General features: G+C 37.9%; 1 protein-coding gene across 1 annotated transcript in view; it reads right to left on the reverse strand.

The window, feature by feature from the left end:
• Positions 1–3066: 3066 nt before the first annotated feature.
• Positions 3067–14604, reverse strand: part of EYS (EGF-like photoreceptor maintenance factor) — a 1392725-nt gene continuing 1381187 nt past the window's right edge. Inside the window, exons 40-41 of the mRNA XM_084958241.1 lie at positions 10528–10689; positions 3067–5254 (exon numbers count right to left, since the gene is read on the reverse strand). Coding sequence (XP_084814367.1) covers positions 4068–5254; positions 10528–10689 — 1349 coding nt within the window. The 3' untranslated portion in view covers positions 3067–4067. The remainder of the gene's footprint in view (positions 5255–10527; positions 10690–14604) is intronic.

The following is a 14604-nucleotide window of genomic DNA, read 5'->3' on the forward strand; positions in this document are numbered from 1 at the left end:
TATGATCCTTTGTATTTCTGTGATGTCCGTTGTTACGTCTCCTTTTTCATTTCTCCTTTTATTGATTTGAGTCCTCTCTCTTTTTTGCTTGATAAGTCTGGCTAAGGGTTTATCAATGATGTTGATCTTTTTGAAGAACCAGCTTTTCGTTTCATTGATCTTTTCTATGGTTTTCTTTGTTTCTCGTTCATTGATTTCTTCTCTGATCTTTATGATTTCGTTCCTTCTACTAATTTTAGGTCTTGTCTGTTCTCTCTTGAGCTGCTTTAGATGTAATGTTAGCTTGTTTATTTGTGCTTTTTCTTGTTTCCTGAGGTGGGCTTCTATTGCTATAAACTTTGCTGTTAGAAAGGCTTTTGCTGCATCCCATAGGTTTTGGAGTGTCATATCTTCGTTGTCATTTGCTTGTAGGTATTTTTTAATTTCCTCTTTGATTTCTTCAGTGATCCACTGGTTGTTTGGTAGCATGTTGTTTAGTCTCCGTGTGTTCGTGTTTTTTGCAGATTTTTTTCTTGTTGCTTTCCGGTCTTATAGCATTGTGGTTGGAAAAGATGCTTGATATGATTTCAGTTTTCTTAAAGTTACCGAGGTATGATTTGTAGCCCATGATGTGATCAATCTTAGAGGACGTTCCATGTGCACTTGAGAAGAATGTGTATTCCCTTGCTTTTGGAAGGAATGTCCTATAAATATTAAGTCCATCTGGTTTAATGCTTCATTCAGGGCCTGTGTTTCCTTATTGATTTTCTGTCTGGATGATCTGTCCATGGCTGTAGGTGGTGTGTTAAAGTCCCCCACTATGATTGTGTTATTGTCGATTTCTCCTTTTAAGGTTGTTAGCAGTTGCCTTATATATTGTGGTGAACCTGTGTTGGGTGCATAGATATTTAAAATTGTTAAATCTTATTCTTGGATTGATCCTTTGATCATTATGTAATGACCTTCTTTGTCCCTTAAAATATTCTTCATTTTAAAGTCTGTTTTGTCTGATATGAATATTGCTACTCCAGCTTTCTTTTAATCCCTGTTTGCATGGAAATTTTCTTCCATCCTCTCACTTTCAATTTGTATGTGTCCCTAGAAGTGAAGTGGGTCTCTTGAAGACAGCATATATATGGGTCTTGTTTTTGTATCCATTCAGCCAGTCTATGTCTTTTGGTTGGGGCGTTTAGTCCATTAACATTTAAGGTAATTATTGATATGTATGTTCTTATTGCCATTTTATTAATTTTTTGTCTTTTTGCCATTTCTAGGGCCACTCCTATGGCATATGGAGGTTCCCAGGCTAGGGGTCTAAATGGAGGCGTCACCAATGGCATATACCACAGGCACAGCAATGTGGGATCTGAGCCGAGTCTGCAACCTACACCACAGCTCAGGACAACGCCGGATCCTTAACTCACTGAGCGAGGGCAGGGATCGAACCCACAACCTTATGGTTCCCAGTTGGATTTGTTAACCACTGAGCCACGACACAATCTCCTATTAATTGCTTTGGATTTGTTTTTGTTGCTCTTTTTTCTTTCCTTTTTCTTTTGTTTTCTCCTCTTCTGGTTTGAGGGCTATCTTTAGTGTTGTATTTGAGTTGATTTTTCTTTTTTTGTGTATCAATTGTAGATTTTTGGTTTACAGTTATTTTGAAGTTTTGATATTTAACTTGTTCTCTTTTTTTTTTTTTTTTTTTGTCTTTTTGTCTTTTGTCTTTTGTTGTTGTTGTTGTTGTTGTTGTTGTTGCTATTTCTTGGGCCGCTCCCGCGGCATATGGAGGTTCCCAGGCTAGGGGTCCAATCGGAGCTGTAGCCACTGGCCTATGCCAGAGCCACAGCAACTCGGGATCCGAGCCGCGTCTGCAACCTACACCACAGCTCACGGCAATGCCGGATCGTTAACCCACTGAGCAAGGGCAGGGCTCCAACCCGCAACCTCATGGTTCCTAGTCGGATTCGTTAACCACTGCGCCACGAAGGGAACTTCCTAACTTGTTCTCTTAATTGCAAGTTCATCTCCAGTGTCCTGCATTTGTACCCACCTCTTCTCAGGATTTCTTATTTTGGTGGTATAATTGTGCATGTATGATTTCGTATCTTTACTGTATACATACCTTTCCTGGTGAGCCTTGTCATTTGTGGCATTTTTGTTTCCTGTTGCTGTCTTTTCTGCCTAGAGAAGTTCCTTTAGTATTTGTTGTAAGGCTGGTTTAGTGTTGCTGAATTCTTAGCTTTTTCTTATCTGTGATGGTTTTGATTTCTCCTTCAAATCTGAATGAGAGCCTTGCTGGGTAGAGTAATCTTGGAGGTTTTTTCCTTTCATCACGTTAAGTATATCATACCACTCCCTTCTGGCCTGCAGAGTTACTGCTGAAAAATCTGTGGATAACCTTGTTGGGGTTCCCTTGTATGTTATTTATTTCTCTTCCCTAGCTGCTTTAAAGATTTTGTCTTTAATTTTGGTCAGTTTGATTAACATGTGTCTTGGTATATTCCTCCTTGGGTTTATTTTATATGGTACTCATTGTGCTTCTTGGATTTGAGTGAGTGGTTCCTTTGCCATGTTAGGGAAGTTTTTGGCTATTATCTCTTGGAATATTTTTTTCTGTCCCCTTCTCTCTCTCTTCTCCTTCTGGCACCCCTATAATACGGATGTTGGTGCCTTTAACGTTGTCCCAGAGTTCTCCGAGATGCTCTTCATTTGTTTTCAATCTTTTTTCTCTTTTCTGTTCTGCATCCATAATTTCTACTAATCTGTCCTCCACCTCCCTTGTTCATTCTTCTGCCTCCTGTATTCTGCTGTTAGCTGCTTCTGGTGAATTTTTTATTTTAGTTATTGTATTTTGCATCTCTTCTTGTTTAAGTTTTATATCTTGTATCTCTTTGCTCAGTGTTTCCTGTAAGTTATCCACCTTTGCCTCCAGTTTATTTCCAATATCTTGCATCATCTTTAGCATTAACAGTCTTAAAGTCTTTTTCCTGGAGGCTGAGAATCTCCTCATCACTTAGCTGATTTTCTGGGTTTTTTTTCTTTCTCCCTCATCTGAGTTATAGTTCTCTGTCTTTTCATTTTTATAGGTTTTTGGTGTGGTGACCTTTTTACAGATAATAGAGTTGTAGCCTCTCTTACTTTTGGTGGCTGCCCCCCTTGTGGCTGAAGTCAGTGTGGGGGCTTGCTGTAGGCTTCCTGATGGGAGGGGCTGATGCGGCCCAATGGTAGGTGGAGCCAATTCTAATCCCTCTGGTGGGTGGGGCTTAGTCTCTGGCTGGGATTAGAGGCAGCTGTGTGTCTGAGGGGTCTTTAGGAAGCCTGTTTCCTGAGGGGCAGGGCTGTAATCCCACCTGGATTGTTGTTTGCCCTGGGGCTTCTCAGTGCTGACTGTTGGGTGGGGCCAGATTTTCCCAAAATGGCCACCTCCAGAGAAAGGCATGCTGCTGAATATTCCCAAGAGCTTTGCTTCCAGTGTCCTTCCCTCACAACAAGCCACATTCACCCCTGTTTTCCCAGGATGTCCTCCAAGATCTGCAGTCAGATTTGACCCAAATTTATGGAGACTTTGCTTTGCCCTGGGACCCAGTGCATTTGAAAGTCTGTGTGCGCCTTTAAAGAATGGGGTCTCTGTTTCCCCCAGGCCCGTGGAGCTCCTGTGCACAAGCCCCACTGGCCTTCCATGCCAGATGCTCCAGGGGCTCTTTCTCCCAGGGTCAGATCCCCACACATGAGAGTTTGATGTGGGGCTCAGAACTCTCACTCCTATAGGTGAGTCTCTGTGAACCAGTTAGTTTCCAGTCTGTGGGGCTTCCCACCCAGGAGGTATGGGGTTGTTTATATCAAGTAATCGCCCCTCCTACCTCTTGATGTGGCCTCCTCTGTCTTCTGGAGTAGGATATCTTTTTAAGGTTTCCGGTCCATTTGGGTGAAGATTGCTCAGCCTTTAGTTGTGAATTTTGTTGTTTTTAGGAGAGAAGTTGAGCTCCAGTCCTTTCTATTCCTGCCATCTTAATTCTGTCTCTCAACTACATTTATATAAATATTTTATATATAAAAATTGCTAGTTTTATTTTATATAAAAAATTAACCTAATCTGGTTCATCACCATTATAAACATTGTATCCTTCTGATTTAATTAACTCAATTTTTGAATCCTGAAAAAACACATCTTTAATTTTGCCAACAAAACCTCTTTTAAAAATCTCTTGAGTAACAGTGTTTACCTTTCGACCATATTCAAATCCCCCAAGGTAACTAATACCATCATAGTTTAATGCAACAAATTTTTTGTGGGGGTCAATATCCTCAGAAAGAATTAGACTGTCATTTAGGTAGGCTTTAATAAGAGTCTGATTTTGAATTACAATTAAATGGTGCCATTGATTACAACAGAATGTACCAGGGCTATATATCATAGGAACATACATGCTTTCTCCTAAGTTCACTGCTATTTTCAAGGTCTGATTATAGAGACCAATTGCCAGAAAATCATTTTCTTCATTTTGAGCTTTTCCTATCCATGTAATTAAGCCTTCAGTTTCAGTAGAACTGAAATGTAAGGATACATTAGTGAACCGAAGATTTCTCATTCTGTATCCTGGATCAATGTATTTAATATAAGAATTACCCCTAAATTTTGCAGTTGAAAATGAAGTTCTGTTTTTACAATACCTTCCCACCCAACCCAAAGCACACAGACAGTTGTAAGAAAATGCTTGGTTGGGTATACATAGGGATTGGTGGAGACAAAGATTATTCAAACAGTACACAGACTGGTCACACGTATCTCCAGCCCATTGTGGCAAACATCTGCAAGAAAAAGTTCCACCGTTTACTATACATTTGCCCCTATTTTTGCACACACTGTACCCACAAGCTGTCCCATCACAGTCACCTACGTTTGAACCACCTTTTGCTCCTAATTCAGTTAACTGTAATTCCTGATTATTTATAATAACTTCTCGGATACAACCTTGAAAACCTACAGGTTCATTTGCTGTTGCCATAGGATTTACCAGACTTAAGGATGACACTCCTCCAATGTAAAAGTCAGTACTTGTGTCCAAGGAACTCAATTTAGAGTTTGCTTTTTCTGTTACATTTCTTCCATCCAGATCCAGGTAACCTTCTGCACCATCTCTTCCTGCTTTAATCACATGCCAAGTACTTCCATTAGTAGTTACTTTTTGGGGAGTTTCTAGAATGATAGTCCTTTCACCAAGGTTGTAGCGAAGTTGAACAGAACCATTTACTAAAGAGATACATAAAAAATCACCTATGGGGGGTGGAAAACAGTTTGATTAGTAACAGTAAATGATACCTGATTAAAAACTCTTGCCCTTTGGGGAGGGAGGTGGATATTACAAGTCTTCATCACAGTTACATTAGAGAATTTTGTTTCCATTTATAGATCAAAACATATCTGTATATATGCATACACAAACCCTGTATTTTTTGTTCTGGAATTGGCCACATATGTTTTCCCTAGTAGTAGTAAATATTTCACATTAGAGGAATAGATTGTGATATCAAGTTAAAGTGAGGTTTTCCTTAATGATTTAAGTTTAGGGTATAAAAATTAAGTTGATGTTCTACTCCTGATGCCTTTTTTGAAAGAAATTGGTGAGTGGCAGAGGGAATTAAGTAAGTAAGAGCAGTTGGTGGTGGTGCTGTGAAATCTCACTTAGATTTTCAGCCATGCACTTGGCATCAAGTTTTATCTACAGAAATTCTGTACAGTAGAAAATTGACAGAACACTGTAAACCAGCTGTAATGGAAACAATAAAAATCATTAAAAAAAAAAGTATCTACAGAAATTTAGTTGAGCACTCTGCTTGGTTATTTTAAAGCCATCTCAAGCTCCAAAGTTTATCAGTTTGTGAACTTACTTCCATACACCTGGCCTCCTGCAGTCATTCAAAACTTTCTGGTAAGTCACTCCATCTATTCAATTGCTCAAACAAAATATTTAGGTCTCTAGCCAAACAGATTTACTAGCATTTTGGTTCATTAAACATCTTTGTTCTGCTCACTTTTCTCTTGTCACCTTAGTTAAATTTATCATCCTCTCTAGCTTGAGCTTGCTTTTCTTTCTTTCTTTCTTTCTTTTTTTTCCCCTGGGCCAGGGATGGAACCCAAACCACAGCAGTGACAATGCAGAATCCTTAGCCATGGAATCCCTTAGGCTGCCAGGGAACTCTAGCTTGAGCTTACTGCTGAGAGCCTCCCTGCTCTTTTCAGTTCATTTCCTGTTCTGCACTGGAGCTCAAGTGATCTTTTCAAACCAAAGTCTGATCATTATGCTATCCTTTAGTGCCATTCACTGATGGGATAAGAACCTACAAAGCTATGTAAAGACTGTCAGTTCCCAATCCCCTCTCTCCAGATGCCTTATCTGGAGTGTATTCTCCCCTTCTCCAGCAACTCTGACCTTGTTAGAATTTATCATTTTCTTACAAAACCCTTGTTCATGTTTTCTTGGAATATTCTCCTGTCCCACTCCACCTTGTCTAGGTAACTCCTACCTATCTTTCAGATCTCAGATCAAATGCCACTTCCTTAGAGAAGTCTTCCTTGATTCTCTCAGTGCTTTAATAGCAATAGGTTTCTCCTTCACAAAATTTATCTCACTTTATAATTAAATAGTCATGTATGAACAAATCTGAACAAATGGGATCCAAGGTATGTATGAAGTTGCAATGAGGCATTCAGAGGAAAAGCAAATGCAACTCCACATGCCTAGGAAAAGAATGTAGCCCTTTAAGGTGAAATTACTTCAAAAAGGGTAGCAAAGTTTTTTACATAACAAACCATGCAGAAATCTTCCTCACGAAGGTATTTTCCCTTTCCCCTACATTTCACAACCAATGAAATGTTTTCCTTTTCTTGTTGTGAGATTTGGCAGATGCTATTCTTCTTCTCTCCTCCTCCCACAGTTCACACTGCCTCTTCCTCCTGCACCTCCAGTCCTTTCCTTCTACTCCCCTTCACGGTCCACACCAGACTGTTCTTGGATGGTTGGGAACCCCAGCAGCTCTAAGGTTGCAGAGCTCTCATTTCCATCCAAAGTGTATGAGCCCATGCATTGTATGGTTCTCTTGCTTTTAATCATTTTCCTTACAAAGATTTTTTTTTTTTTTTTTTTTTTTTGGTCTTTTCAGGGCCGCACCTGTGGCATGTGGCGGTTCCCAGGCTAGGGGTCTAATCAGAGCTATAGCTGCCGGCCTGTGCCAGAGTCATAGCAACACCAGATCCGAGCAGCATCGGCAACCTACACTGCAGCTCAGGACAACGCTGGATCTTTAACCCACTGAGCAAGGCCAGGGATCGAACCTGCAACCTCATGGTTCCTAGTTGGATTCATTTCCACTGCGCCACGACGGGAACTCCTTCCTTACAAAGAAATTATAGTGAATATAATCTTCTCTATCATCATGTCCTTGATTATTTGATTCATAGCTGCCTCCTCTACTAACTTACAAGCTTCATGAGAACAGGCTTTGTGCTGATTTGGCCAACAGTTTATCTCCAGTACCTAGCACACTGTCTGGCACAGAAGAGGCTCAACACATAATTGCTGAATTAAGAAATACCTCTGTATACTTTTGGGGCGAGATAACTCGGTATTTCTCGACAGGTTCTAGGCTAAAAGCAAAAACTAAAACATCTTTTTCCTGTAATGATAAGTAAATTTTAAAAAGTTCCCCAACAAAAGGAAGAAATTCAGTTTATTCATATGTTTTCTAACATGAACACCACTTTAAGCCTAAATAAGTAGAGAAGCTGTATTATAATACAAGCTTTTAATTTATATATGAAAAAATTAAATACAGATTGAAAATTAAAATTTTATACCACAAGAACCTAGAACAATGAAGCATAATTGATATCAATTTTTTAAAAAAAATGTATAGCACTCAATATACCTTAACCTGCAAGTGGACACAAGCCTCTTTCACAGGACCACGGAAGAAGTTTCACTGGCAACTTGTGTTGTAGGGTGTCCTATAGTAAATAATCTTATGGTAAAGAGCTACACTGGAATAAAAAATATCAAAAATGATTAGGAAAGCTGAAGCTGTGAACTGTATTATCACTGGTCAAGTTGCCAATCAGGAGAAAGAGCAAGAGGAATAGCTTCTGCCAAGAAAGTCTTAGTTTAATGCAGCTTTGCTTGTGTGCTCCTGTCTTATTTATCTTTTACTGTTTATATATGCTTTAACTTTATATTGTGGATGACAATGCTTTTTCAACACACGTTTATCTGTGAAGATTAAAACTGTAAGATGAATTCAGGCTATCTGTGATTCATTTGTGCTTAACATAATACTGATATGATTCCAAAAACTTATTTTAAGGTACTAAATATTTAGCAGAAACAGATAAACAAGTGCCAAAGTTTCTCTCTTTCAAATTTCCAAAATCAGATATCTAAAATCAAGTAGGGTAATTTTCATTGTCATTTTGTTTTAAATTTTGCAAGAGGTTTTACATGAGATTATTCAAGTTATTAACCTCTAAAGAGAAATAGAAAACCTGTTAATTTAGAATTTGGTTTTCTACATGTAAAAACCTAATTTGCTGCTGACATCTAGATTCATGGGTTTTGACATTGTGTATTAAGTGGGCATTTTTAACTAATAGCTCCTTTTAGCAGAGGATCAGCTAGAAGGCTTGGTTAATGTTTAACGTATGATATAGCTCCTAGAGAAGGCCAAAGTACAGGGCAGTCATCTATATTTTGCACAACCTTAAATGAGTAAAACATATTTCACCTGATTATTAATAAATAAGTTTATGCCTTTCATCTGATAACTACCTTCATGTTAATCTGAGAATGTAAAACATAGATTTAATATTTTGAGGTTTTCATGTCAAATGTAGCACCAATCACATGAAACTAATCCATTTTCATCTTTGTAAATAGTGTCTAATGGCAAAAAAAAAAGGAAGGTCTTGACTGTCATGAAATACAAAGCCACTTAACACATGTAAGAAAATGTGCTGCTCTCCTATGTGTGTTAATGTATGTGGAATTTTATATATACATAAACATAACTATGTATCTCATGTACTAACTATAAAACAATAGCACAACATTCTTGGCAAGTCACAGGCCTGGATATCTCTTGATTTTCTCTCCTGATACAGAGGTTAACCTTGAGTTTTTTATGAGCAAGGTAACTTAAATTGATTGTCTTTTAATGTCTTTTGATTTATAAATAGAAAATTTCTATTTGTGCATGATTGTCTCATTTGGCATTTTCACAGGGAGATTTAAATTAATCATGAATTTAAAACAATATCAAATCTTCAGAAAAACAAAGCTCTATAAAGAGATTTATCTTTTTTCTTTGAAATTATCATCTTTTCTCCTTGAAATTATTTTGAGAGTATTTAAACAATGGATTGAGGTGGAATCACTTTTGTGTAATTCTGAGAGTTTCATTATTTACCAGCATATTAAGACACCTCTAAAAGAACTACTTAGGCTAGATTGTGAAAATCAGAGCATCACTTTTGTTCACTGATTCAATTATTTATCATTACCAAAATTTCATTTTCTGAGAAACAAGATGAAAAAAATCCAAATGTAAACTTTTAAAAATATATTGCAGGAGTTCCTGTTGTGGCTCAGTGGTTAATGAACCCCACTAGTATCCATGAGGACACAGGTTAGATCCATGGCCTTGCTCAGTGGGTTAAGGATCTGGCATTGCCATCAGTTGTGGTGTAGGTTGCAGACTCAGCTCGGATCCCTAGCTGCTGTGGCTGTGGTGTAGGCCAGCAGCTCCATCTCTGATTTGACCCCTAGCCTGGGAACCTCTATATGCTGCAGGTACGGCCTTAAAAATACAAAATAAAAATAAAAATATATTGCAGTAGAAATGTAACTACATATGCAAAAGTAACTATATATGCAAAAAATATCTTTGTCAAAGTTCTGGAGAAAGATAAAATGAAGATGGAAATCAAGAGTAAGCTATAAAAACTCAAATTTCCAAACTGGAGAATACTAAAATATTTGTATTCCATATTATTTTGTGATTATTGTGCAACTTTTATAATAAAAAAACATTTTTATAAACATATTTTGGAACACAGGTCTTAGGTTTACCATCTAGATGATTGAATAACTTAAAGGAAATTTTTTTGAATTACAAATGTAGAGAGATTTACTGGGAATATATCAGTCACGCCTTCCTTTCCTTTATCTTTTATATGCATATTTTGTCCATTTTGACATAGGAGTATTATGCATAGCTTCAACCTTTTTGATGGAATTGTTATAAAGCTGAGCATATACTATATTTGGATTTTGCTAACTTTAATCCTAAGAAAGCGCTTGCTATTTCACTAACATTCATATTTAGGAGTCAATTCATAAACATACATTTGCAGAGACAACAGAACATAAAAGATCAAGTGTTTACACATTATATAGGCAGGGTTACTTAAAAAAAAAATACTCCATGACACATCATTTCATAGACTATTAGGAATTCATTAGGATTTCTTCCCCCTCTGCAAAGATTTCGCCAGCTTACCTGATAGTGCTTTTAAGTGTTGTGCAACATAGAACAGGATGCCATCTGCAGTAAGAGGCTGGAACTGCAACTGAATGTGTGTCTTTTTCCGAATCCGAAAGGAAGCAAAAGACATCCAGGATAGTTCATGGCTTTTGAAAGACGGATCACTTATAGACAAAGCTAACAAAACAAAACAAAACTCAATATTGTTCATAAATACAATAAACCTACATAGTTTTGTTATTTAAGAACCTACCTTTTTCTTCCAAGAGTTGTTCCCAGATGAACACATTGAACCTTGGTTAACTCTGTTCTAATCCCACTAACTAGGCTTTTTGTAATGTAGCCAATTGAAAACCCTCTCTGCTCCCTTTGGCTGGTACTGTGTGACACAAATCCTCTGCTCTAGCTTGTATTATAGAGAGAGACAGGAGATGCTTAGATTCTGAGAATATCTTACACTAAAAATGCTTTTTAAAAGATTAAGAGGAATTGGAGCTGTAGCTGCTGGCCTATATACCACAGCTCACAGCAACACCAGATCCTTAACCCACTGATTGAGGCCCGGGATCAAACCCACATCTTCATGCATGCTAATCAGATTCGTTACAACTTAGCCACAATGGGAATTCCGAGAAACTTCATTTTGATATGAATTAGAATAGAATCATTTATATAGATATATAGAATTTATATAAATTCCCCAGATATGACCTGTTGCTTCTATGTATAAGTGACCAGGTGGGAATTTTGAAGGAAGAAGGAAAGTTTGTAACATTTGGCAACTTTTACCTCTACAGAATTTATATTCCTTCCTTCTTTCTCATTTTATAATGTGACAGGACTTCTTAGAGTGTGTGCTGGTTCATCACTCCACACTAGTTCTAGTAGAACTAGTTCTTTTGCCTTTTCTCCTTCTGGGTCAGTGTACTAACTATTGTCTTTCATTTTTAAACTGATAAGTATCTAGTAATACTTCGTCTAAAAATGTGCTTATCCCAGAGGAGATGGCATTCACTGATTTTTAAGCAACTATATAATTCATCTTGACTTGTTGCAATTCAGAATGACAGAGGTTAGAATCACTTGGTGTGCTTGCTAAGAATGCAAAGTCCTGTACCTCACTCCTGGATCATTTGACTTAAAGCTTGAAGGGGACTAGGAAGTAGGTTTTAATAAACACCCACCTGTTTCTGACATAGGTGTCACTTGACCCATATTTTTCATAAACACTGAATTAAAGTTTAAGAATATAGGGATGGTGGAGTTCCCTGGTAGCATAGCAGGTTAAGGATACAGCATTGTCACTGTTGTGGCTCTGGTTACTGCTATGGTTTGGGTTCAATCTCTGGCCTGGGAATGTACACATACTGCTGGTGCAACCAAAAAAAACAAAAAAAACCAAAAAAACCCCAGGGATAGCTTAGGAAGTGTGTGTCCTCTTGAAATCGTTTTTGTAAGTATTACTAGTACATATTTATTATAAGACATTCAAACAATATAGGAGAGTGTAAAGTAAACAGATGACATTTCATTGTTCTTTTCTCTTAATTCTTAGGAACCATTGTTACCAGTTTATTGAATATTATATAGCCAGGCCTTGTTTTTCAGTCCATATACAATTAATGTGTGTACATAACTAGCATCTGTTTATTTCACATAAATGAAACTATATTATATACAAACTATACATAATATACTTTTTGTTTGTTTTTGCCATTTTTTCTTGGGCCACTACGGCAGCACGTGGAGGTTCCCAGGCTAGGGGTCCAATCGGAGCTGTAGCCACCAGCCTATGCCAGAGCCACAGCAACGTGGGATCTGAGCCGAGTCTGTGATCTACACCACATACTCACGGCAACGCCAGATCCTTAACCCACTGAGCAAGGCTAGGAATCGAACCTGCAACCTCATGGTTCCCAGTCAGATTCGTCAACCACTGCGCCACGATGGGAACTCCCATAATATACTTTTTTATGCAATAATCTATCTTCATGAATCTTTGGATGTTAGCATGTTTTGTAATACTTGCACAGTGTTATTTAAAATAGACTTGGTTAAAAATAGTCCATGGTTTACATTAGGGTTAATTCTTGGTATACATTCTGTGGATCTTGACAAATGTATAAAGTATGAGAGTATCACACAGAATAGTTTTACTGTCCTAAAACCCCTCTGTTCTTCATCTTTTTACGCCTCCCCAACTCCTCCCCCTACTGACCCTGATATTTTTATTGTCTTGCTAGTTTTGCTTTTTCCATCATGCCATAGAGTTGGAATCACACAGGATGTAGCCTTTTCAGATTGGCCTTTTTTCAGTTAGTAATAGGTATTTAAGATTCCTCCATGTCTTCATTGATTGATAGCTCATTTCTTTTTAGCAATGAATAATATACCATTGTTTGGATGAACCATGGCTTATTTATCTATTCACAGACTGAAGGACAACCTGATTGCTTCCGAGTTTTGACAGTTATGAATAAAGCTGCTGTAAATATCCATGCACAGGTTTTTTTGTGTGGATGTAAGTTTTCAACTCTTTTGGTTAAATAGCAAGGACTGCTATTGCTGAATCACTGGTAAAAGTAAGTTTAGTTTTGTAAAAATTGCTCACTGTCTTCCAAAGTAACTGTACCATTTTGCATTTCTGCCAGCAGTGAATGAGCATTCCTGTTGCTCTACACCTCTGCTAGCATTTGGTGTGGTCAATGTTTTCACTTTTAGCTGTTTTAATGGGTGTGGTATCTCATTATTTTAATTTGAAGTTCTTTAATGACATGATGTTGAAAATTTTAACTTGCTTTTTTCTCATCTATATATCTTCTTTGGTGAGATGTATGTTCAGCTCCTTTGCCCATTTTTAATTTTTTTTAATTATTATTTTTTGTTTGTTTTTCTGTCTTTTCTAGGACCTCACTTGCAGCATGTGGACGTTCCCAGGCTAGGGGTCTCATCGGAGCTGTAGCCACTGGCCTGGCCTACACCAGAGCCAAAGCAATGCAAGATCTGAGCTGCATCTGCAACCTACACCACAGCTCACGGCCACGCCGGATCGTTAACCCACTGAGCAAGGTCAGGGATCAAATCCGCAACCTCATGGTTCCTAGTCAGATTCGTTAACCACTGAGCCATGATGGGAACTCCGCCCATTTTTAATTTGGGTTTTTTATTTTCTTATCAGTGAGTTGGATATTTTGGATAAGAGTCCTCTCTCAGGCATGTTTTTGCAAATATTTTCTCCCAGTCTGTGGCTTGTCTTCTCATTATTAAAAAATATCTTTTGCAGAACAGAAATTTTTAACTTTAATGAGGTCCAGCTTAATTCTTTCTCTCATGGATCCTGCCTATGGTGTTGTATCCAAAGTCATCACCAAACTCAAGGTCATTGGGGTTTTCCCCTCTCTTCTAGGAGTTTTATAGTTTTGCATTTTATGTTTAGGTCTATGATCCATTTTCAGTTTATTTTTGAGAAGAGGATAATGTCTGTGCCTAGATTTTTTTGTTGTTGTTGTTGATGCATGTTCAGTTTCTTCAGAGCCATTTGTTTGAAAGACTTTTTTTTTTTCCATTGCATCGCTTTTGCTCTTTTGTCACAGATCAATTGACTATATATTTATGTGGACATAATAATCTTGCAGAATAGGAGTTCCCGTCGTGGCGCAGTGGTTAACGAATCTGACTAGGAACCATGAGGTTGCAGGTTCAATCCCTGCCCTTGCTCAGTGGGTTAACGATCCAGCGTTGCCGTGAGCTGTGGTGTAGGTTGCAGACGCGGCTCGGAACCTGCGTTGCTGTGGCTCTGGTGTAGGCCAGTGGCTACAGCTCCGATTCGACCCCTAGCCTGGGAACCTCCATATGCCGAGGGAGCAGCCCAAGAAATAGCAAAAAAAAAAAAAAAAAAAAAGACAAAAAAAAATAATCTTGCAGAATAGATATAGGATCATTTTCATAACAGTTCCTTCACTGAAGGACCTCTTGGCCACTTCTGGTTTTCCATTCCATCTCACTGGCTGCACGTGACTCTGTCTTCTAAATTTTATAGTTCCCCAGTGCTTTTTCCTTTTTAAAAAATTAAAAAAATTATTAACGACCACA

Source organism: Sus scrofa, chromosome 1, assembly GCF_054392235.1.
Source record: "Sus scrofa isolate SSC_HxYL_T2T_F1_AM1 chromosome 1, Sscrofa_HxYL_maternal_Yorkshire_Landrace_v2.0, whole genome shotgun sequence".
NCBI classification, from domain to species: Eukaryota; Metazoa; Chordata; class Mammalia; order Artiodactyla; family Suidae; genus Sus; species Sus scrofa.